The sequence below is a fragment of the Tachypleus tridentatus genome, chromosome 10 (genome assembly GCF_004210375.1).
Source record: "Tachypleus tridentatus isolate NWPU-2018 chromosome 10, ASM421037v1, whole genome shotgun sequence".
Classification (NCBI taxonomy): domain Eukaryota; kingdom Metazoa; phylum Arthropoda; class Merostomata; order Xiphosura; family Limulidae; genus Tachypleus; species Tachypleus tridentatus.
The window spans coordinates 84,069,385-84,095,015 of NC_134834.1; the positions used below are offsets into that span (position 1 = coordinate 84,069,385).

Below are 25,631 nucleotides of genomic sequence, written 5' to 3' on the forward strand. Positions count from 1 at the left end.
TATGTGCGTGCTTGCATCTAGTCATATTATAGGAAACATCTCTTGTGGTTACGAACAAATGATGTTCTATTATCATTTCTGTATACGTGAAACGTGTAAATATGAAAGTTTTTCTCAATCACTGGAATGTGTAATATTTTATCTCCTATCAGATGAAGTCAGTGGTCTAAGAAGAGACCTCAAACATGAAAACAAAAGTTTCTAAGCAATTAAGCACATGAGCTTGAAAAACTGTTTTGATTAAGCATATGTGTTAACATCTACAACAAGTATTTGTGACAAAAGACAAGATGGTAAAGAAAAAGGTGAAATGTACCACTCAAGTTGGCTTTTATTACAGAAATAATTAGTTTTGTGATAATAAAAAGTACATATTTAGTCAGTAAAAACAGGGGAACTGACACATCTTTAGTTTCACTTGTGCTTTTAATATAATAGCTTAAGCTTGAAAACTGTACAGAAAGATTTTCTACAACTTCTATTAAAATACAGTTTTGTATGTTCTCTATATTATTTAAAGTGTAGAAAAAAATTACTGAGAATGTTCTGTATATTTTCTGGTCAATTTATGCGTAACAATAGTATCAGCATTACAAAAGACTACATTGTTTGTTTTTTTAATTATTTATACCAAAATCAGAAAATGAATTAGTTTGGAAACATAATTATAATAGTGTACAAATTAAAAGCATCTGAATGTTAGTATTGTGTGAATGTGAATAGAACAGGTTGATCTTAAAATTATAAGCAATGTTTTACATCATAAACAAAGGAAAACAAGTTATAAATGTTATTACACACATAATATAAATAGTACTGTATAAATACTTTTGAAATTAAAATCTAACTTTTAATAAAAGTCTTACTAACCATAAACACATCATCATTGCCAAGACTGGTTTCATGAATCCGAGACGGATCACCACTTCCTGAAAAAAAATAACTATGTATATAAAAATATTTATTAGTTGTTTCTCCACAATTATTGGCAAGAAGAAAAACACTTAACCCTACAAGTGGTTTGATGTCAAATGGTTATATTAATAGCAAAATTACTCTAATTAACTCTGGCATCACATGGTTCATAAGGTACTTTATTCTACTTTAAACAACAAGCAAATATTACATTACCTTAAACTTTATATCTGATATTTTAATTTGGAGAAAATTGGTAATTCAAGAGACTCTTACATTAGAGGCCTACATGTAAAAGGATCCATTTCAACAGAAACACTAAAATACGATGCAAATGTTATTTGAAGAATTACAGATAATTTTTAATATGTTCTCTCTCAAAAACAATAGCAATAACTACTTAGCATGACATAACACAGTAAATACTGAAGTGAATGATATGACCTAAGTTAGAAGGATACTGTATGGCACATACAGTTGACACTTGCAGGAAATGTTGAAGTTGGAGACATATTTTAAGGAGCAGGATTTAGTTTTCAGAAACTTATGATACAAAATGTAAGTAACCTGGTAAATCATAGTGGAAGGTAAGCAATATTAAACATATCCATACTGGTTGATCCATAAAAAGATGGCCCAACATGGCCAGGTGTGTTAAAGCATTTGACTTGTAATCTGAGGGTCGCTGGTTCGAATCCCCATCACACCAAACATATTCACCCTTTCAGCCATGGAGGCATTATAATGTGATGGTCAATTTCACTATTCCTTGGTAAAAGAGCAGCCCAAGAGTTGGTGGTGGGTGGTGATGACTAGCTGCCTTTCCTCTAGTCTTACACTGCTAAAGTAGGGACAGCTAGAGCAGATAGCCCTCATGTAGCTTTGTGGAAAATAATAATAAAAAAACAACAAAAAAACATAAAGATCTGGCCTGATACCATTTCCAGCAGCATTTACATCTAGAAAGAACTTCTCTGACATCATGAGCAATATGGATAGTCCTATCTTTTCTATGTCATGGTGCTGTATAGCTGTTGAGGCAAAGACAAGCCAATGGCATTTTTCATGTACAACTTCTACTGCATGGTCTTATTTAACCACTAGTGCAGTTTATCAATTGTTTTTTTCTCAAGATATATCAAATGGAGAGTCAATGTTTTGCTTAAATTTCACTGCATCCTGGTTGAGAAACAATGCACTAGTAATTATCATCTGAAACAGGTGAGATCATATACTAAAGAATAATTTTCACGTAATCTCAGTAAAGGGTACAAAGAGTGAGAGGAGAGCTAACCCAAACCAGCAACATTGACACCAATCATTCCAGTTATCACAAGAACATGGATAATGATTGAACTCATCCCCTGCATCTGACATACAGTGGTACAGCACATGCACTGGGCATATTACATAAAGATAGTAGCATTGATATAAGACAGTACACCATTTGGTGTTCAAGTCTAAGCAAGAGTATAATCTGTTACAGACCTAATGCCAGTTACAGCAAGGGTTACTCCATATAGAACCCCTGTGGTTCAGAGCATCAGTCTGTCAGTACAGAGGCATTGAGAGCCAGCCCAGGACCCAGGGTCAGTAATATCATTGTCCTCCCCATCATTATAGTCATTGATTTTTGCTAATTGTTCATTTTAAAAATTTTAGGTGACAAATTTCTTCATGAATCCTTGAAAAAACAGTCACCATTTTAGCTCATTAAGTAGTATGCATTTCTAATGAGCTTTGAATATCTCACTGCTGGGGCCCAGGACAACCCCTCTTTCACCAACCCTGGGCCAGCACATATGCATCCAGTATAACCATTGTTTTTCAGGGACAAAGACAATACTATGTTGGACTCGTGTTGCATCTGTTTCACAACAACTGGTTTCCACTGTCATCAGGAGACATCTCAGCCATTTTCAGTATCACATAAGTGGTATGTATTTGATCCAACTGGTCATAAACAGGATTCTGCTGATAAAGGTGATGTACATGATACAGATAATTATGTGGCAATGCTACAAATTAATTCACCTATTGGGTTGATTACATACAGCAATAGACTGATACTTGACATACATATTCTATTATAATAAGCTACAAAAATGCATCTTATTGTTACCATATGCAAACAGACACACACAAAAACATATACATATATCACAAAATTAATTAATAAATAAACATTTCTGTAACTGATTCAAAATTAATTAAACTGAAAACATGTTATGATTAACATATAATTCCACAAATACTTGTAGCTGAAATTTTGGGATTTATGATGTGGTAAGAATGTAACACTTTACACAATCTATCACCATATTTGTGCAAATCTGCATCAAAATATAATACAAGCTAATTTTGGTCCTTAACAATAACTCTTACTTTAAAAATTCTTATCCAGTATTCAGGATTACAATACCTCACTGAAGAAACAATAACATTAATGAATGAGAAATAACCAATCACACAATTACTTTAAAATGTCTCTACACCTACAGCACTTCTGTTGAATAACAGTTTGTTTGTAAGTTCTTCTATTGCTCTAATACTAATTGTTACAACTTTTGTAAGTTCTACTGCTCCAACACCAATTGTTACAACATTTTGTAAGTTTTTCTGTTGCTCTACACCAATTGTTAGAACATTTTGTAAGTTCTTCTATTGCACTGCACTAATTGTTAGAACATTTTGTAAGTTCTTCTATTGCATTGCACTAATTGTTAGAACATTTTGTAAGTTCTTCTATTGCACTGCACTAATTGTTAGAACTTTTTGTAAGTTCTTCTATTGCACTGCACTAATTGTTAGAACATTTTGTAAGTTCTTCCATTGCACTGCACTAATTGTTAGAACTTTTTGTAAGTTCTTCTACTGCTCTACACCAATTGTTAGAACATTACTGACCTATACTAATTCTTGAACTTCAAATCTGGATATACATTTCTGCACTACTATAATTCCATTCTGTTTCCTTACACTTCACAAGAACTTTAGATATTAACATGATCTTCCATTTATTTGCATATATGCATAAATATACATACAGTCCTTTAGCACAGTTCTTATGGATTCAACGTTTCAACCAACCAAAGTTGATACCTCATATAGCTACATATCTACATTAGTTTAATTAAGCAAAAATCAAAAGTGCACTTTAAAAGGGCATTGAATGTTTGATCATGATTCATTGTATTAAGAATACTTTGGATTCCTGTTTAGACATACATCTCAAACACAATATACAGAACTTAAATATAAGTCTTCATCTTTGTTTAGGAATTATTCTCATAAACGGTTTAGAATTTTGCTTATTCTATATGAGAACCCAGTGAAGGAAGAGGAAAATAATTTCAATTTTGTCCTTATGTAGTGACTTAGGGCAAAATATTTGTATTTTCCTATAAATAAAGTACATAAACTGTTGTATAATATTTTTAACACTGAAAAGCAAAATGAAATGGAAACAAAAAATATATATAAAAATTAAGAAATATATATTGTCTAAATTTCTTTTATTTCAAAAACCTTAAACTATATATTGCATTTTGGAATAACTCAATAATTTATATACATTTTTATGCTATTCTTTTATTTTGTACATACGTCAGTTTTCATAAAATTAGCTGGAGACCTTTAATAACCAATTGATCGTAGAATTAATACATTAATTTTGATTTATACAAGCTCATTTTAGCAAAATATGATGTGAAACAGCTGTTAACCATAGTTTTTACTTAATATTTTACGACAATGTTTTGTAAACAGTGTAATTCTATAAACGTTTGCAACACAATAACAATTCGTACGCACGTAACTTAGTAATAATTACGAAGAAAACAAGTTACAAAATCGGTCTTATACAAAATATTTAAAATATTCTACTCGATACAAAAAATTAACGATTTCATAATATAATTTATGCTATATATGTTTGGTACAAATACGACCATCAGATGCCGCCACTACATCAATAAGCTCCATTGTTCCAGTTTTCCATATCTGTGAATGGTGGATAATTCTCTGTTCACAACCGCTAGCTCACGGAAACGCGACCTACTTATATTAAGTAATCAATGAAACTGACCGAGAAATGTCGCACTGCTGTATTTCTTCAATGAATGTAAACACCATACACACTCACGCGGGTTTAGGGCGAAATTCGAACTGTACAACTATAACTAGACAATTCACTCGAATGTAACTTTACGCGTCTGCTGTAACTATACCGAACGTAAAACAAGCCAATGGTGGTAAAAACCGATCGATATTCGACAACAGATCGGAAGGCGGGAAGAAAGAAACGAAGATCAAATGAAATTAGAAGAGAGAAAAGAAAATAAGCGTATTTATTTTGTATCTGTTTGTGATTTTTTTAGACTAGTGACTGAATCACTAAATATTCAAACGCGTTCTGGCAATTAAAACCAAAAGTTAAACATTTCCTTAAGTTGATTACCTATGTGAAATACAAGCTCAAGTATTCATTGCTAAATATTACGAAACAAATATGTCATATATGTTGAATTAACTATTTAATCTCTCATTTAAAATTTGGTTCCATGAGTAATAAGATCGATATAATACCGCTTACCTATACCCTGATGTGTTATAATCAGACATGTCTTCTAAACCTAAAACTCGTTTTAATGACAAAGAGCTACTAATCTACTTTGAATGAAAAACCACCTGGCCCCATACCATTCATTATCCTTACTTCCAAGACAAGCCGTCAACTAGTTCAGCACGATTGATTTTGTCATCACTTTCGCCAATATCCCAAAGACAAAAGTTTGTCTGTTCGACGAAACGCGCCCTCTGGTGGAAATATGTGAGGTGCTCCAACATCACTCCAATGTTTAACAAGTGTGTAAGAAAAAATTTTCTAATTCTCACTGATATGCGAGGTGAACGATGTGACAAAATTATGAAAATTGTTTCTCATTTAAAATTGCTCCGAATCTCCGCTTTTTAAAGTTAAAGGTGTTGTGAATAATTAAATCTTTTCTTCAAACATATATTAAAATTAACTGACAGTTCTCCATGAAAATTCTTCCAATTAACTTCTGACGATGTTAAAAGATCTCGTCCTTGTTCATGTCGGAACCGTTAAAACGCAGAAGTACGCCTAAGCCTAAATAGGTGCTTACCATCAAAAAGGTCATCCATAGCCTGACGTACTCCCTTGTCAAATGCGCGGGCATCGGCTGCAGTTTGAAAGGTGAGGCCAAACTTTTTGTTTCCCGTTCGCCAGTGGTAAAAGGTTGGCATCACCCTGTTGCATTGAAAGTCTTTCTTTATTATACAGCTGAGGACGACCTGAGAAAAACAACACAAGTTCAAAAGAAGAAACGTTGAATATACTACTGTCGAAACATATATTACATTTGACATATAAAACTAAATGTACTTCCGCCGGGCCCAAAAATTATGTTTCAAGAGTTATTAAAACCGAACTTAGGAGTAACAAATATACTGATTGAGCTCTAGCCTCGTACCATGCATGGTCCATCATTCCAGGACCACGGTCAGGAAGTGACAAAATGAAACCAATAAAAACATTAAATACTGTTACTCTAAGTGCCTCTAAGCAGAGTAAACAAATTCTGAAAGTTGTAGAATAAAAATAAATAAGTAACATTTGTGTGAATTAATATTTACATGAGACGAGTGACGATTTATGAAGTAAAAATATAGAGCCATCAAAAAAGAAGAAAAAACATAGAAATAGCCAAGAACAAGGAAGTGTCGAAATAAAACCAACGAACCAGATGGATAATGGTTAAGAATGATGAAACAAAACTATTTAATAAAAAAGACAGAGTGGAAAGTAGAGAAAACCCGTGAATTTAATGTTATAGCAAAACCAAATCGGGTTATCTGCTGTGTCCACCGAGAGGATCGACCCATGTTTGAACGTTGTTAATCCGAAGAATTAACACTGTCTCACCAAGAGACAGGCGGAAAATTAAAAATAAACAACCAAACAAAAAAGCAGATGCTAATAAAATGAATAATATAGTCCCAAAACAAGATGGATAACGACTGAAGTAAAATAAAAGAGATAAACACCAGGAAAATTGCAAAACAAAACCTATTAAATACAAGTTTGAAAGTGTAAAGCATGGCAAAATAAAGCTAAAACACTAAAAACACGTGTTAAATAAGTGATAAATAAAACCATTAAATGAGAAAAATAAAGATAGGAAAAATGGCAAGATAAAACGAGTAAACAAGCTCAAATGCTACGGAGGCCCAGTATGGCCAGGTTGTTAAGGCACTCGATTCGTAATACGAAAATCGTGGATTCGAATCCCCGTCACACCAAACATGCTCGTCCCTTCAGCTGTGGGGGCGTTATAATGTTACGGTCAATCCCACTATTCGTTGGGAGTAGCCCAAGAGCTGGCGGTGGGGGGCAATGACTAGCTGCCTTCCCTCTAGTCTTACACTGATAAAATTAGGAACAGCTAGCGCAGATAGCCCTTATGTAGCTTTGAGTAGAATTCAAGAACAAATAACCAAATGCTACGGAAGTGAAAATTTAAAATATATATATAGGAAAAATAAAGGGCGAAGATGTTATAAATCAAACTAAAAAACAAATATAAACATGGGGTAAGGAAAAAAAACTAACCAGTGCTAAACAACGTTTAAACGTTAAATTAGAAAAAAAATACAAATCCATTTTACTCTTAAACAGTCTTGTCCTCCGTTGAAATATCTTATTCAACCTGATAATTCTGAATATACGAATATAACAAAGGTTGTAGCAGAAGGAATTCGATACTATTGTAGTAAAATATATATTATTAAAAATACCTAAATAAACGTTAACGACCTGGAAGTAACATTGTTGGTGAGACAATGAGAAATCTATATCGAATAAATATTCAGCAACAACAAAACCCCAATCTTATCGAGTTTCTTCTATATTCAAATACGCGTATAGACGAGTGAATTTCAAACATAAAACTACATTCATTCTGGATTTATAAAGCAAACAAAAAGAAACACGAGCACATGGCTTCAAAAAAATACGAATAGTGAAGTCAACAACAATGGGGTTAAAACTGTCAGAAACGATATACGTACGTCTTTTAATTGACGGGTATAGATAATTTAGAACATATGCAGTACTCAACTAAAATAATTAATGAATACAACTGACGAAATACATTCAAAATAATCTTCAACACACACATGCAGTACTCAAATAAAATAATTAATGGAAACAACTGACGAAATACATTCAAAATAATCTTTAACACACCGAGAATTGATATTTCACACTTTACTGATGCATTAAGAAAAAAAAAATGTTAAATTTCATGTTCATGTGTTCAAACATTTCGATTCTTAATGACAAATTGATGGACGTTTTTTTTTAATACCTTTAGATGTACTTAGGAATATCTGGGTTCAACTTGAAATAATAAAATGGCTATTGTCATAACAAAAAAGCTTATTTCACTCTTAGACATACAAATGCGTTATCGCTGTACTGTGTTTAACAACAAATTACTTTTTCAAAGCTGAAAATATAAATGATACAAACAAATTGCCCACGAGGAACGACTAGTAATCACACATAGGTTTCCAATTTGGAAATCTATCTTCTTTGAAACACAGGTACATCTGGTAATATCGCTAACATGTGACTCTTGCGTATGGGATGTTATCAAGTGCTTTTATCAGTTTTTCCTTTAGTGCATATGGAGTGTTTACTTTGGGCAAGCGTTTAAAGTTAGATGACTGAAGTGAACGGAAGTTGAATGTCTATCTAAATATGTCGCTACCGTGGCAGTGCATGCTGGGAGTGCAGGCTATGTACAGGTACTTGTTTTATTCTGGTGCATGTAAACAGTGGCGCGATATGCTGGTCTGTTGCTTGCGAGGTAGCTAAATCGTGCCACGCCCTTCCGCCGGTACTCTAGCGACATGTAGCGGCAGAAAGTTGTGAATGAAAAGTCTTGGGAAAGATGAATGGGCTTCCACTTTTACAATCACATCTACTGTGCTGGTGCTGTCGCGTGCCTATCCGCTCAACCATCCCACTCTCTCTCGAACGATGGGTAAATCACCTCATGGGTCTTTGTCTTTAGAGTGAATCAACAAATCCTGTCAACTAGAGTAAAATGACGTCATCACAAGCTTATGTTTTTTTTCTGTAACTTTTATCATATCTTTACAACCAACTCGTTTAATGTACTTGAGTCTAGTAACTTCCATGTAGACAATTTTTTTTTAATGTTTTCAATTTAACTTTAATGAGAAACAATATACTTAGTGTTATATTTTTTGTAATACATCTCGAAATATACGGATAAACATTAGTTCAACCAAGAAAATTCCATTTTTTTATAGATGCTGAATAAAAAAACGTGTTATAAGGGAAATGTAAATTATCTAACTGTTTACTTTCTGAAATTGTTAATAACTACTCTTACAGAAATCTGCTAAAGTAAAATATGACGAATAAATATCCGGAGAGGAGTAACAGTGGGGTAAAAAAACAAAAACATTACACAACTCGTACAAAGCAACTAAATTATTACTTCAGGGGTTAGTGTTGTCACAGCAGCTCTATAGATCGATATACTATTGAAGTGCAAGGTGCCACCTAAACTTCTGCTATATACCACTGTTACCTCACCCACGCAATCTCCCTTCCCTTTCCGCAGATAAAATGGCGTTTATAATCTGAAAAACATAGCAGAGGCGGCACGTGTGCACTACTGGGATGTAGACAACATTTTGGATTGGGCACTGGGCTTGATTCATCACATGTTCAATCATATAGCGCCCGAAAACTTTGTTAAAACACGTTGTAGTGAATCTCAGAATTTGTTTCTGAATTTGAAATCGTCTTAGTTGAAAAAACAGGGGGCCTTATTAATATTTTTTATACTGCTGCATACCATATGTTCCCAACATCAGCGAAAAAATAACCAACATTTGAAAAAAAAAACTCCTAACAAAACACAACATTCCAGCAAACACCATATTTATTCAAAAGTCATGTACAAAACTAAAGTCCATACTATGTAAAAATTACATTTATAAACACAACACCAACATAATTTATAAAATACAACGCAACAACTGCCACGATTTTATATCGGAGAAATAGTAGAAACATGGAAAATAGATTCAAATAATAGAAAAAAACAACACACGTTTTAGAACACTGCAAATAAAAAAATACAACTATAGAAAATCACCCAGATATTAAGTAGAGAAACAAACAAACAAACAAACAAATCAAAGAAGCAACACAGCAACTTACACCGCAACTAAAACCAAAATTAAACCAATATAAAGGAACACCTTTATACCTATACTAATTAATAACCTAACATCCCACTGCAACGCCCCCTACAATCCCGTACCCGTTTACAGTCTCGTCCATGACACACGTGCCTGGCAACGATCAGTTGCAAACTCTCTTTGTTAACCTGAAGATGGCCTAGAAAGATCGAAACGTTGTTCTTTCCTTATCAATAAGTGTTAATACCCATAACAGCCGTTCTGAGATACATTTTTTTTTCACGTGGGTTTCTCGTCATCAAGAGAATTTTTTCTAAACGCTGGTTTATATGGGGGAGTAAACAAAGTAAAGAAAATGTCCAATCTAGAATACTGTTATTTATTACTATTAGTAAAACATGTGTTATTCTTGTAACAAATGCTTTCTTATCTGGATTTTTCTTTTATTATTTTGTGTACATACAGTAGCCATGGTCGGACTGTGGGAGACTAAGCCCACGCCCTTGATGAACCGTCAGTGAACACGTTAATGATGCTTCGATAAGAGGACCAGAAATGGAATTACAACGTTGAATAACTAGTGATGTCATCAATGAACGTGCGTTTACATTGTACACAATGTTACCACGCACTTCGTCAGGTATTACAAGTTGTATGTATAGATATCATTGTAAATATTTTAATCTGCTATTGTTGATAACTTGTACGTGTATCAATGGGCGTGTTTGAGTGGGTGTTACGCAATAACTGAGATGGTTTGACGTGGAATAGAAATCGTGTAATGAAAGTAATGGATGAAATACTTCCCTGTCTCAAGTAATCATTTTGTGTCATTTATATATAAGAACCTACAGGCATACGTAGGTACTTATATTCTAATCATCCCTCACATGCTCAGAGTAACATACATAAATAACAACACAACACATTATAGTAACAATGGTGATTACAACAAAATTGTGAAACACCTCCATTTTGTTTCAAGAAACGTAATTACCCTATTTATAATTTTCGCCATATTAAAGATAAGCCTGACACACACACAAATTCGGTTTTTCAGTGCTAGTGTTGCTCAAAATCATTTCAGTAATTATAACGCCACTACGCAACAGGACGACTTGCAGAACCCAACAACATGTGCCCAACTTCACTTTAACCAACACACTATATACTGTTTGACAGATTTCACATCATAAAACAGAACAATACCGTCGCTCATATGCTACCTATTATATCTTTAATTTCTTATAAATGAAACACTGACATAAGAGGTTTGCTCGCATACAGTCGACCCCGTAACAACATACAATCATTGCGTGATACTGAAACTGGTTACACAGAGATGTCTGAAAAGCAGACGTAACATTTGCCCTTACATTGATCATAAAATACATTCTCGGGGTTCGTAATTTATTGTATTATTTGTAACAACTGTGACCGTATTTTCACAAAAAACGTCCAGCCGTATGCTTACTCGCTGAACGTCACGCATTCCAATTAATGATCAAGGTAAGTTCTGCACTTTAACGAACAACAAAGCTGGTAACATTCCAGTGTATCTAAAGTAAGTGCCCTATGACGCGCCCCCTCAAACATCAATCAGAGAGTCTTCATCGAAAAAGAAACATCGTTTTTTAACTTACGCTGTACAAGTAGTTGTGGTATAAACGTACGTTTTTTTCTTTTTAATTTTTACGTGAAGTGTTTTTCATATATTCTATGTATACTTCCTGTACTTTATTTCCTTAGTTTTAACTAATAGTTCTTCACTATTTTATTTAACTTTATTATATCGTTTCAATTTTGTGTTTTATCTATTGCCTAACACCGTCCTCGTGTATTATTTGCTTCCTTTCCAAACATCCTACATCGTTTTGGTTTGAAAAAGAGGGTTTTCTCTGAACGTCGCAAGAAAAAAGACAAATAGAAATAAATATTTTTAAGACGTTTTATCTCCAGGAGGCAAGTTTCTTTATTTTATAACCTTCGATTTGTTCGGTTCTATTATTACAAATGAACACACATATGCTAATTGTATAACTACATTATGCATTTGGTCACCGATCGCCCATTTGAATCGCACCCCTGAAAATCGTATCTCAAGCTCAAACGTTACGTTAAATTAAGATCAAACAGAAAAACGCGACAGTTCGTAGTTTTTGATAACCCTGTAAAATCAGAGCTACACGTATGGACCAGTACTTATAAATAACTCATTCGGTCTTGAAGACCTTGCTTACTGATTGATCTGCTGTCCTCTTGCCGTAGATAAAATACTCATGTTTCACATTATCTTCCGAAGGAACGGCCCGCTTCCGCACGGACACGTTGCTGAGCCCGCCTCCGCCCATTGGCACCCAGCCTCCGGAGGAATCGTCCCGGGTCATTACCTGGGCGCGCACCCGCACCAGGTAGTTCCCACTAAAGAGGGAGAAAGAGAAAGAATAAAAGGTAAGTTAACATGACTTTATTCACTAATGTATCTTTTGTTGACAGAATACTGGCGAATTAGATTCTTCATAAGGTCACAATTTGCACATTGAAGTTTGTAAGTGGACAAATTTGTTACTTTTAAAGATATCATAATTATCATAATAATAAACTTTCTTAAAACCCTGTGCGCAAGACCCGCACAGTGTCTTTGAAAGTTTTATTTCCATGGAAAGAGCAGCAATGCATTATTTACCACAACAAATGTTTCAACGAGCATCTACTAGCGTTGAAAATTAGCATCTATTAATGTTGGCAAAAATGTTTGGGTTGTTTTTTTATGATAGAAGTTTATAATCAGCGCTCAGGTTCGATAACAGCCGCGGGAAATTTTGTCGTTGGATGTTACCGCTCCTTCACATTCAACTGAGCACAGGAAGAGAGCTACCGAAGTGAACATATTTTGACAGATGTCATTTCTGTAATAAATGTCAAAGGAGAAATATTCAATTCAAATCAATGTCTTCGGAATAGTACAATAAAGCCGTGCGTGTACATAACACCAACATGGAAATATATATATCATAAAGTGGCTAGACTCTGTTATGAAGGAATGATCAAGGTAATACACACGCATGACGTCATCAATTAGTCAAAATGACCAGTAGTAATAAAACAAACATAATATTAGTGTAAACGATGTTAACCTTACACCTTGAAGTTAGCTATATTACAGAAATCTAGTATTTCTTTAATACTTTGTACAATATACAATTGATGTCTTTAGGGAGCCAACCCATATATTATGTACGAAGTGAAGGAGTTAAAAAATCAATATCCATAACATTAAATTATATTCACAGAATACACTAAATTTCAATCATTTTACATTTACAAAAGTTTTTATTACATATATTTAAATCGAACAACAACAGATATACATATTCAATCATGTTCCCTTTATGAGCGATTTTCTGTTCATGCTTCTATCTTCGAAATTTTTATTTTTAATCAGTCGGCAGAGGATGTCCTGTTTTTTTTTTTTTTGTGAAAGTCAGTCACAAAAAGAAACATTTTCACTCTTAAGTTTTTGTTTTCTCAAATTGACCGTTCAGCACACACGAAGACTGATTGATCAATATTTATACCGTTACGAAATTTTACGAATTGCAAATAATTTTCCGTTGATGTACTCTTCAAAATATGCATTTCATAAACGTATATATATATTCTGTGTTTTAATATTCATGAGATACAGGAGCGTGACAGACAAACATTTGGCGACTACATATGAAAGCCAAGTGTCGCTCGGTTCCTCTGAATTTTGTAAGTTACAAGAATCCAATTTCACTTTTTCTTCTACAATACTTCCTATTATTGATTTTCCATCCCTATTTTAGTTCAGTTTAATCTTTAACACAGGCGTAAAAAGCTCCTAAGTTTAGGCACTTTTTCTGCTATATAAAAGACTGTCAATGAGGGAGTTCCCAGGACCAGATCGGACATAGCGTTATGTGTGTGACACCACATCATTATGAGGTCAAGATAGGTAGAATCCGAATAGGAAAGCCGGGAAGACGCCTGTGAAAAATAATAAAAAATTTGCGCAAATCTGAGCTTGGGAATTACTACGAAAATGCCTTTGTTAAAACAGAATGAAAATACCAATCATCTTTAAGGAAGGAGTTTTCTTGAAAAGAATAGGTCTGTATGGTCATCGTATGTTTCAATCTTTCATCCAAGTGCACCAATAGGTAGGATACTTACAGTCTTTAGGTAAAGTAAATGTTGCTCATGATAGACTTTGGTTCTCGAAGGTAGAAGGAACTTTATTTTTCTTATGTCTGTTTACGGGTAGCAAAGTTTCAGATGTGCACTGGATAATTCAATTTTGGTGTGATTTAGCTACAGCCACTTTTGACAGACTTTCATACTGGTGTATTAGTAAACATAAGGGACGCAAACTAAATTAATATTAGTAAAAATGGATAATCAGTGAACAAACTGAAGTACACACGTTGTTGAAACGTACAGACGTATGTGATCAATTTTACGCCATGAAACGAAATGATTAATCCAGTAACATTTCGAATTGTGAAACGCGTGCTTCGTGCATTTCTGCCTAATATAAATCTTCAACTAAATAACAACTATAACTTGTACAAATATTATTCTCTTTGACACTAGTTTGCTGACCTATATTCTGAACAATCGTGATGCGTTATCTTACAGCAAAGCCACATCGGGCTATCTGCTGTGTTTCACTGAGGAGAATCGAATCCCTGATTTGAGTGTTGTAAATCCGAGGACTTACCCGCTGTTCCGCCGAAAAAAGAACTTCATGGAACAAAACATTTGTAATATAATTACAAATCGAATTCGTAAGTACTAGTCCACGTGCCATATATTCTAACATAATAAATTTACAGTAAAGAAAAATGTTGACAGTAAAAAAAAAAAAAGAGTCCACAAAACTAAAAATTAGTTTTATTTTTCACTTCAACAGCGTAATTATAAACATAATTGGAATCTTGCAGTTAAAGACAATAATTATCATCTAATTAACTGTCTGAATTTTTAATTATTTATATCAATATGAACTAGGTCTATAACAGTTATCTACTCCACCAGTTACAAAAGACGTTTTTGAGATGACATTCGAGATGTCCGTCTTTAGCAGAGGAGTGCTTTTAAAAATCCGGAGACAAACAATGTTTAAATGTGGATCAAAGTACTTACACTAATTATTTACAAGGAATGAGTAAAAACCGCCAATTCTTCAGAAGATAAAACTACGATGATTGCAGTTTGATTACCTTACTTGAACCATTCTTGAAACCACATAAACGGACACGTACACACAAAATACTGAACAATTTTTGTTTTTCACGTTACAATAATAAACTTAAATAAAGCAAAATTTGATGTAATTCAAACAATCAATACCCTTCTTATAAATTTGGGTTTTATATCTATTGAAACTAAAACAAAACAAAACGTTTTTGAATCACTATACAACATTTTCTAAAATACGAGGCTTATGATTACGTTAGTTTCATCTTGTACTGACACAGAAGTAACATATTTAGTCCCCTCAAGGTTTTTTTTTCACTCCAAAAACGTTTCACATAAATCCAAACATCTACCCTACGTAACAGGAGTATCTCCGAGTCGCTCAGGATCGGACAAGGTTTAAAGTACACTGCACCCAGTTCCAGAGTTCATGCTTGTATGGTATTTTAAGAAGGTTTTGCTACGAAGTGATTTTATATCACAGCCAAGAGCGAACGTTGACTAGCCTCGTAACACTATAGCAGAACTATATTTAATACTTATAACAAGCATTCAATGATATTTTAAAACTAATGGAATAACTTCGGCTCGGGGAAGAGAAGCAGTGTTTATTTCATAAGAAAAAAAGTTTACGGAACTGTGCAGATTTAAACCGTATGTAAAGTCACTTAGTAACAGCTGTGTACTATAGCATTACACAAGTTCAACATTCATTCTGGAAAGGTTACATTATTTGAAGTAACACGTTATAATAAGTGTAACTGACGTTGTAAATAGCAGAAGGCAATCGCAGTTTCTAAGTGCCAAGTTTCACGCGTACTCTAAGTTTAGGTTTAAAGGTAATAATTATAAATGACACCTTTTATTTACTTTCGTACTTCAAACTAGCTATTGTGTAACATATCAGTTGTGAGAGTAAATCATTAATTGTTTTATTAAGTTTCAGGCAAAAGACTACTAATTACATACTGGCGTTCACTAATAATCCTGAGAAGTATAAATATACATCAGCCTAAAGACTGTCCGTCTATTAAGTACTACCACGTGCGCTCAGCGAGACGATTATTCCCGAAAAATACACACTGCAGGCATTATTTAGGTTGAATTTGTGGTAATTCACGAGACAAAGGAGTTAGGAAAACCATGAGAAGTTATTTGTAGGCTAAGGTAAGAGATAGTTGACAGAATACACTATCAAAATTAACATAAAATGTTTTCGTTATCAAATAATTACTTGCAGGTATTTTGCAGAAAGAAGTAATAATATGTTTGAAGGAAAATGAAGTTTGATAATAAATACAGTTACGTTAAATACAGCGATGATTTTACTGATGTCCAAGAACTGATTTAAATTATTGAGTTTGCTTTCCGTACTGAAGATGGAATGTGTGAAATTCCAGTATGTTTACTTATGTCCATTGTTAAATAATGTCATTTATTAAAAGGACCATAATTCTCTTTAAGAAGCATGATAATGCGATATTTGACTACTACTGACACGATGAAATAATTACAGGTGTATTGACTATAACATGACTTGAATCTGTCTTATAAAAAGAGGTAATAATAATGTAAGTTTTAATTGTTTATGACTTCTGAGTAGAACGAAAAGATTCAATTTGTTTTTATTCACTAAGCCTACAACCAAACCTCCAAACTATAATTGGATCCATTTTCTTGCCTTTCACGCATGATTAAAATCATTTACAGCTTTCTCGTGGACTATTTCATTACTTAGCTCTACGACGTGTTTACACAGCTGAAATATAAATAAACGGTTCAATTTATGTAGAACATAAAAGTACGTTACCGACATACCTAATCACTACTTCAAGGTATAGCATACATATCTGCCTCCCAACACGTACACAGTAAAACACCGATCAATTATCAAACTACTATTAACCACCTAGCAGTAATACACAGCCACAATAACTAATTAGAACATGTATGTTTATTAAATTATAATATTTATCATACGTACAGGAAAGGTGAAAATAGTGTAGTAAAAACAGGGTCGAACTCAAAGTGTTTATATTTATAATATCTAATTGTGCAAGTTTATTATTCTTATCTTACATGTATTAGTACGTATCCATATTCACTGAACACTGACAAAAACAGTACAATGAACAGCAACCCCCCTTATATGATAGTACTCGTTAACGTTTATCAGTAACAACGCCCATCTATACGATAGTACTGTTAACGTTGATCAATAACAACGGCCATCTATACGATAGTACTGTTAACGTTGATCAATAACAACGCGCATCTATACGATAGTACTGTTAACGTTGATCAATAACAACGCGCATCTATACGGTGGTACTCGTTAACGTTGATCAATAACAACGCCCATCTATATGATAGTACTCGTTAACGTTGATCAATAACAACTCCCACCTATATGATAGTAGCCGTTTATATTGATCAATAACAATTTCCTCCTTATATAATGTCACTCATTAACGTTGTAAAATAATTATTAACATATGTCAGCAATCACAAGTAAAAGTTGTGATTACAAACACCACATACGACACAAGCAACACTGGTGCTGAAGTTACATGATCCTGTAGTTGAACTTCACGTGCCCTTGAAAACAACGTAAGCTCAACACACTCGGCAGTTCACGTGCGAGCACCACTTACGATAAACAAGAACTTGCATTTCTTTCTTCATTTAAGTATTATTAGTAGTTAATTATAAAATCCACATGCATATGTATGTTGATATATATAAATAAATACACATATAATAATCAACAGTTTATATGCACGAGGTACAAAGCAAAATTAATTGTGCATTAAAACGCGGTTTATTGGTGGGGACACCAACTTCCCCTTAAAAAAGGTTAACGCTCAGTTGACAGAGAAAACGTTAAATCACGTGGTACAATATAATGCATGACTATCAAAACAAATATTTACAAAGCACGTGAACTTTGACCTACGATACGTTACTGCCCTTCATTCCTTGTTTGCAATGGGCCTTATAAGTAGTTTGGACAGCTACCACAAAATTAGACAAGAACCCTTGCTTCCAGTGGCCTGTTGGTTCTCTGAATAGCGAGCATTCAACACCGGAAGTAACTGGTGCACGAAAGACAGCTGTAAGTTGTCAGGCTTGCCAAAACCAGTAACGTACGAGCGCACACCGTATCTTTTCTCAAAGTTCATCCACCTTCTTTCTTACACTCCCCTCGTGGGATACATGCTTTTAACCGGTGTTCAAGGCGAATCATTTAACAGAAATACACATGTACATATGATATGTTCTTCTTGCACGTGCACCCCTGGCATCCTAGCAGTATACATAACCGTATTCTATCCTCTCTTGACAGCGTTTCTTACAGATAAAAATCCATCAGAGAGGGAGAGACAAGGTGAGTGACTATATTAGATTCAAAATTTGAATTATTACAAAATATCAACTCTTATACAAGTGCGCAAATACGAAATACTAACCTCTTTTTCTCTTAAAGTAAGAATTTAAGTACAAACACAAAATGTTAGTTGTGTCGCTGTATATATATAGACACACGTCTAAACATCTAAACCCAGTTCATTTCCTGCTAATGAGGTTCTAGACACAACATATAAACAAATATTTCTCTGTGTGTGGTATTTATTTGAAAAAAAAATGCATACTATCAATGTGGTTATAATTCAGTTTCATTGTCTAAATACTGAAACTTTCTGTGAACTTTATTTTCAAACCGAGAGGTTTTTCCATGACGAAAGCACAACATTTCTGCACGTGACCTTAACGTCCTTTTTGAAAGGAAGACTTCTCATAATATCCTATTTCTCAATAAGATAACCGTACTGCATATCAGTTACAAATATGCAATATTCTTTTAACAGATTCTGCTGTATTGAGAAAACTATGCATTTTGAAGAACTAGTGTTTTTAAGGATAGAATTATTTTCATCTCCACGTCTTAAAGTAGGCCTTAAAACTAAAGTTCTCCATTTTTAGCTTTTATCATATCTTTATAATTTTTGGTCTTGTTCCTCCTGTTTTTTATTGGATTGTATCCTTGAAACTACATCTTTCAATATAATACTTTCTGTAAGATGTTATTTTCTTGTCTTAAGATATGCAGAGATATCTCAAACTTACCTTTTGTTAACAAGTGCATTATGTTACAGTGGGCCTCTACGACCTAAAAAGAGCACTTGATATATGGAGTTTCACATGTTTGAAATACCTACAGTATTTCAATAAAGAAAAAGTACTTTAAAATTTGTTATTTTCATTTGTGCCTTTAATGCTCAAAGCTCATACTGAACAGGGTGACAACGAAATATTTGAGGCTTAACTCACACTACAGATTAGTGTGTATTTTTATATCCAACCAACTTCAATACATCCTCCCACAGAAATGTCAAAAGATGTTCCTTCCACAGCTAATTTAAAACATCTGTAAGAAGACAGTACTGTCCTGACAAATTCTAAAATACAGTTAACTCAACCCTGATAATGTTTTAAATAAATTGTTCTACAAAGACTTTTCTCATTGCATGTTCCAAAAATCTCCTGGTCATAAACAGTTGATTTTTGGTTAGTTTTCTTTAAATCAGTGAATACAATAATAGATATGGATATGATAAAAGTAAATTACAAATATGAACTTTTACTTTTCCCAATGTCTTTTTTCTAAGTATTTAAAAGTAATATTATTTATTCTTTACTATCATCTGGAGTGGGCAGGATGTAATACATTCTTGTCTATGTCCATTTAAGAAAAAAAAATAGTCTTGGGATAACTTGTCCCAGACCAAAACATTAGTTAAAAAAGATAGCTTTAGGAAATATTTCCATAGAACATTTATTATGTGTTAAAAATATTAGAAGTAAGGATATTTAAGTGTTGTTGGTGTTGACTTCATTTCTAATCATTAGTATTTGTAAAATCACATGTAAGTGCAGTACTTAAATAAATTACTTGTTTTACTTCCCTCTTCATAACTGGACCATTCCTTCAACAACAACAAAAAGTATATGCATGTGTGTAGGATCTCTTCTCATTAAGTGTAACTTAAGAATATGGGTTACATATGTCCATATAAATTTGTATGGCTTCAGAACAGATGTTTTAATAAGAGTCTTAGATAAGTTCAAACTAACTGTTACATGTAAAGCTATTAAATTATAATGTATAATTTTTAGCTTACTTAAACACAGTATTTTAAACAACTACCAAATCTTTGATTCTACTGGTTCCCATCCATAAAAAAATTTGGTTTTTCACTTTAGAAACTTGTGACAAAACCAAGTGTTGAAAAGTGTTTGTCAGTAAGTAATATCAGATATAATTGCTTAAAGTGTGGATAACTGGATATTCTGCTTCTAAAACTGTCTTTGCTATTGAAATTATATCCAATAAATTGTTAACAAGAATACAATAATATTTTTTTCATAACAAAGAAGCAAGTTGAATTTTATAAATTTGCAAGAGAAAAATGTAAACAAAAAACTTTGGAACTTGCATGGGCAGAGCTTTGCATATTTTTACACAGTAAGACTCAAAAATAAATCTGGACGTGTGCTGATGTTTAATTTCATACAGTTTAACAGTTTTAAACACTTCCATGTGTCCATATTTTTAACCCTAATCCTGTATAATAAAATAATATGAAATATTACATTCACACGTGTAATAACAACAGCTCTATTTATCATCAGTTCCTGTCAGCAGAATAATTCAATGAATTTTAGCCTAGGATGGCCTACTATTATTTCTTGAATTAAATGATTAGGCAGTAGTAACATTTATTGACTCATTGTTACTACATGCCCAAACAGGTTCAAGTTCATCTATACCTTCTTATTAAGGTACACAGATAGACTGGATAAAACAGTTCTTAGACTTACAAGGAACTAGCAAGATCATATCTTTACAAACTAACTTACCTACTATCCTCAAGATGTTCCTCAAAAATGTTAACACATCAACAACTACTATACAAATCATGAAATCACAATAAAAACTAAATTTAACCAGTGACAGATTTTTCCTGAAAGCTTTCACTTGCACAGTGACTGTCCAAATTCAAATTAAGTTTATCTTCGTATTTTTAAAATAATTTTAATGGATATATTAAGACTTTCTTCCTTTTGGTGATGCATGTATTAATTACCTTGAGACAAGTACCACTTCATAACAACATATGTTTTAGGGCTATTCTGTAAAACAAATAAAAATCCACAGTTTAAAATCTTTATCATACAAAAGTAAATGTAGAACATTTATAAAAACAAATTCTTTCACTCATCCAACTCAAACCAGTTGAAGCTATATTGCTACTACATCATTCTTAAGCACATACAATTTTCAGACCATTCTTCACATGAATTTCTATAGTAGGAGTTTATAACTCATTTTTATATGATTAATTTCAATTCTAGATACGGCAATTTAACAAAAATTGTTTTCGTAAACAATGGCAGCGTGAAAAATATTGGTTTGTTTTTTTATTTAACTTGACGGGCATCTGAGCTTCAAAATGAATAAAGCAACAACTAAACTTTTTTTTTATTGTGTAAACTAACAATTTATTTACATTAAATTGATAAAATGACAAGTGTCATTGAATTCATGTTTTAACTGACATAGTTTAAATTTAACATGTTGTGAATGAAGATACTGAATATTTGAAACAGTGCCTTAAATTAACTGTAATATCCTTGCTTGAACCACTAAAGAAAAATAAGTTTAAGAATCTGGATTTACTGAAGCCTTGTTTCTTTTCAGGTGAATGTCCACAAAGTTTATTCTACACAGTATTTTCTTACAGTAATGTCTGTTACAGGACATTCTGTTTTATGTTTATGAAACTTTTACACATATGGGGTCCAGACTTTATGGAAATTTTAAAACAATGCTGTTAATAAAAATATCAATTATGATATGTTGGTGGTGAAACTCAGTAATGTCAGGACATTCTGTGGTGCATGATGACAACAGATATTTAATACATGAAGTTTTAAAAATCAGTTTTGTAAATTTGTGTCTGTGAATAGTACTTTTTGATTTGGTAGCTGTCAATTTTGAACTGAATTTAAAAGGAGAATAGGACAAGAGGCCTTCTATTATGATTGTTTGTTTCTGATATTTGCAGAAAGCTGTATACCGGCTATCTTCACTAGGAGATAGGCTAGAGGAATGGTAGCTGTCAAAAGCATCCATCAACAACTCTAATATATTATAGTTATACAGTCACTGCTATAATGTTCCAGAATGCAGAGCGTGATTTTGCAGCAAAGAAAAGTAAGCCACAGACTGTCAGCTTAACTGTCTAGCACACAAACCACAAAAACACCCTTTGACCCTCATTAAGTACTTGTTTGTTTGTTTAGAATTAAGCACAAAGTTATACAATGGGCTATATCTGCTGTCCACCACGGATATCGAAACTCGGTTTTAGCGGTGTTAGTCCACAGGGGGGAGAGACATTAAGGGAAAGAAAAGTGCAGTTTTAAGAAGTAAAAAAGTGCTATAGATTTATTGATATTGGCGATTATCAAGAAACTACATGCCATAATGTAAAACAATATGATAATTTACTACAAATTCACTATATTTATTATCTGAACAGACAGACTTAAATTCCTTAGAATAGATATAGATCAGTGCCAAATACTCTTAACCGAAATACACCGTATTATTTACATATGTAAAATACCGTGTACAAGATTAGGCCTACAATTAGAGATTATTCTGTTACATTACCAATTTGTCCATTCATACGGAAAAATTACAAATCTTATCTTGTCATTCACAAAATTGGAAAAATCAGGGTCGTTAGATAACAGATATAACAACATATCATACGATTTGTGTGTGTGTTTATACAAATGTATATTTACTCTTAAATTCTAAAGGAGAATTCAATTGACAGATCGATACTTTATAAGGTACGTGAACTATCTTCAAAGTTCACGTCACACCGCACTGATCCACATAAATTGCAAGCAACTTTTACCGCCACCTACTGACAAATATAAAAAACAAGCTTTATATTTTAACAAATATTTATTAAAACAATACATTCTTACTGTACAAACTTTCTTTACACTGAAGACGCGTAAAAATAATTTTTAAAAACAAGAGCTAAAAAATCAAAATATATCTTACGATGAAAATAAAACTTCACACTTACAAAATAGAAGCATGTACGAATACAATGTACACCAGCGACTAAAGTCGTTTTGAAAAAAATACGTCAATAAAAGAGGACTACAAGACTCTTTAATGTTAGAGTTAATATTAATAATAAACTGCTTGAAGTAGCCCTACTTATTATCTTTCTGCAATATATTTTTATTAATTTAGTACTAACGTTAAAACTTCAAAACTTCCAAAACGCACAGACATTAAGTTACTAGAGATTTTCAGTGTGAATTTAACACTTTTTTTTTTTAGCATCTTAGGATGTCTGAAAGGGTGTATTTTGGGATGCCAGAATTATCTAGATATTCCAGCTGTGAACCACATGGCTACAGAAAGAACTAGCGGTCACCCGAGTAACGGCCCGCACGCTGCGCGTCGTCCACGGCGGGAAATTGAGTTCGTTTCGCTGGGCGACCGAACTTCCAGGATATCTCATAAAAAAGACGCTATAGACTTTCAGAGGAAGTTGCTTTAGCAATTAATCAGTTTCAGAGCAGCTTCCGGGTGAACATTTAATCATCTCTAAACCACGACGTCTACTGACGACTTATTTCCCGTCTCTTTTTCTCCTCCTGCTCGCTCCTAAGCAGTGTGTTTCCCCCAAAAATACTTTCCACTCATTTCCCACTTAAGACTGGGGCAACTCGCAAGGCTGGAAAACATGGTCAACACGTGCAAATTACAGAAACGTTGCTTAAAAGCAAGGTCCCTTGAACCACGAAGATGGATTCACTGAGAACGAGCACAACAGATACAAAATAGTTATACGGTAAAAACAAAAATAAAAAAGCACAATATATAGTTAAGTACATAGTGCTGGTGGATGAAACCTTTTAGTACGTTTTACAATAAAATGTAAGCATATTCAGTTATAATCTCAACTCTTTGTGAGCCTACATGAAAAGCACAATTGAGACGAGTTTAGTGTCAAAAATATTTACATGGGGTAAAAAAATTCCACCAATATCACTAACACATGTAACTATCCCATCGATTAGTATGTCAACATGAACAATATATATATCAAATCGAACAATTTTTATTTTATGCACCTCACTATCAGATGTCATATTAAACGGATAATATAACACGGATCTTCTATATTCATGCGCGAAAAACAAAAACAAATAAAACAAAACGGATCGAGCGTATTCATGTCATTACAATTTCACCCTTTTATTGTTCTACTAATAAATGTCTACCCAATTACGTATTATTTTATTACGTGTGATCAAAATCTTGTATTTAACTGAGAACTTGCTAAAATAATCTTAGTGGTTGATACACTAACATAACTACCAAAATGTTCAATTTACATTGAATCTCACAGAAAACAAACAAACAGTTAATATGTATGGGGTATTAAGAGGTGTAAATATAGAGAGGTTCTAATGAATCATTGTAAATTTTGAAATGCAATTGTATAACCGGAAACACTGAACACCGGATTATGTCAGGTGCAAAAATACTAATAACCGGTCACCCAGATAGAGAATCAATGTAGTAAATAATTTGTTGCATTTTTTTCTGTATCGTCATGTAAAGAACCTTACACGAGCCAAAAGTATATTGTTTATTTATGGATACGTGTGTTCTTTACGTCACTGTTGGTAAAAGAAACGTGACAGAGAATTAAACCTCAGTATAACTTGTAAGGACTCTAAAACACACAAGTGAAAACAAAGAAGAATATGTTATAATATGGTCTATCACACATATGCCACATATTCAGATAATCTGATAAATTAAAAGACACACATATGCGTATGTATTAATCTCAATCACATATAATTAGAGCTATATACGTTGTTTTTTCCATTCATCAATATAGAAAGTTTCCAAGCTGGCGTAACGCGTATCAAATGTTCGTTATACACAACGTGTAATGATTAAAACAGTTTTTGCTGGAAAAATCATATAGTAAAACAGGTGCTACATTGAAATAGTTCTAACTATACGATAAAAACTACGTCATGCTTGACACAAAATGGTTCCTGATGTTTATTATGAGCATGTTATCCAAATTACCCAAAACCTGTCC

At 33.2% G+C, this 25,631-nt stretch overlaps 1 protein-coding gene across 1 annotated transcript in view; it reads right to left on the reverse strand.

Moving 5' to 3' along the window:
• Positions 1-25,631, reverse strand: part of LOC143229752 (sprouty-related, EVH1 domain-containing protein 2-like) — a 37,361-nt gene that overhangs the window by 3,187 nt on the left and 8,543 nt on the right. The window contains 3 exon segments of the mRNA XM_076462506.1: positions 871-929; positions 6,066-6,234; positions 12,426-12,606. Coding sequence (XP_076318621.1) covers positions 871-929; positions 6,066-6,234; positions 12,426-12,606 — 409 coding nt within the window.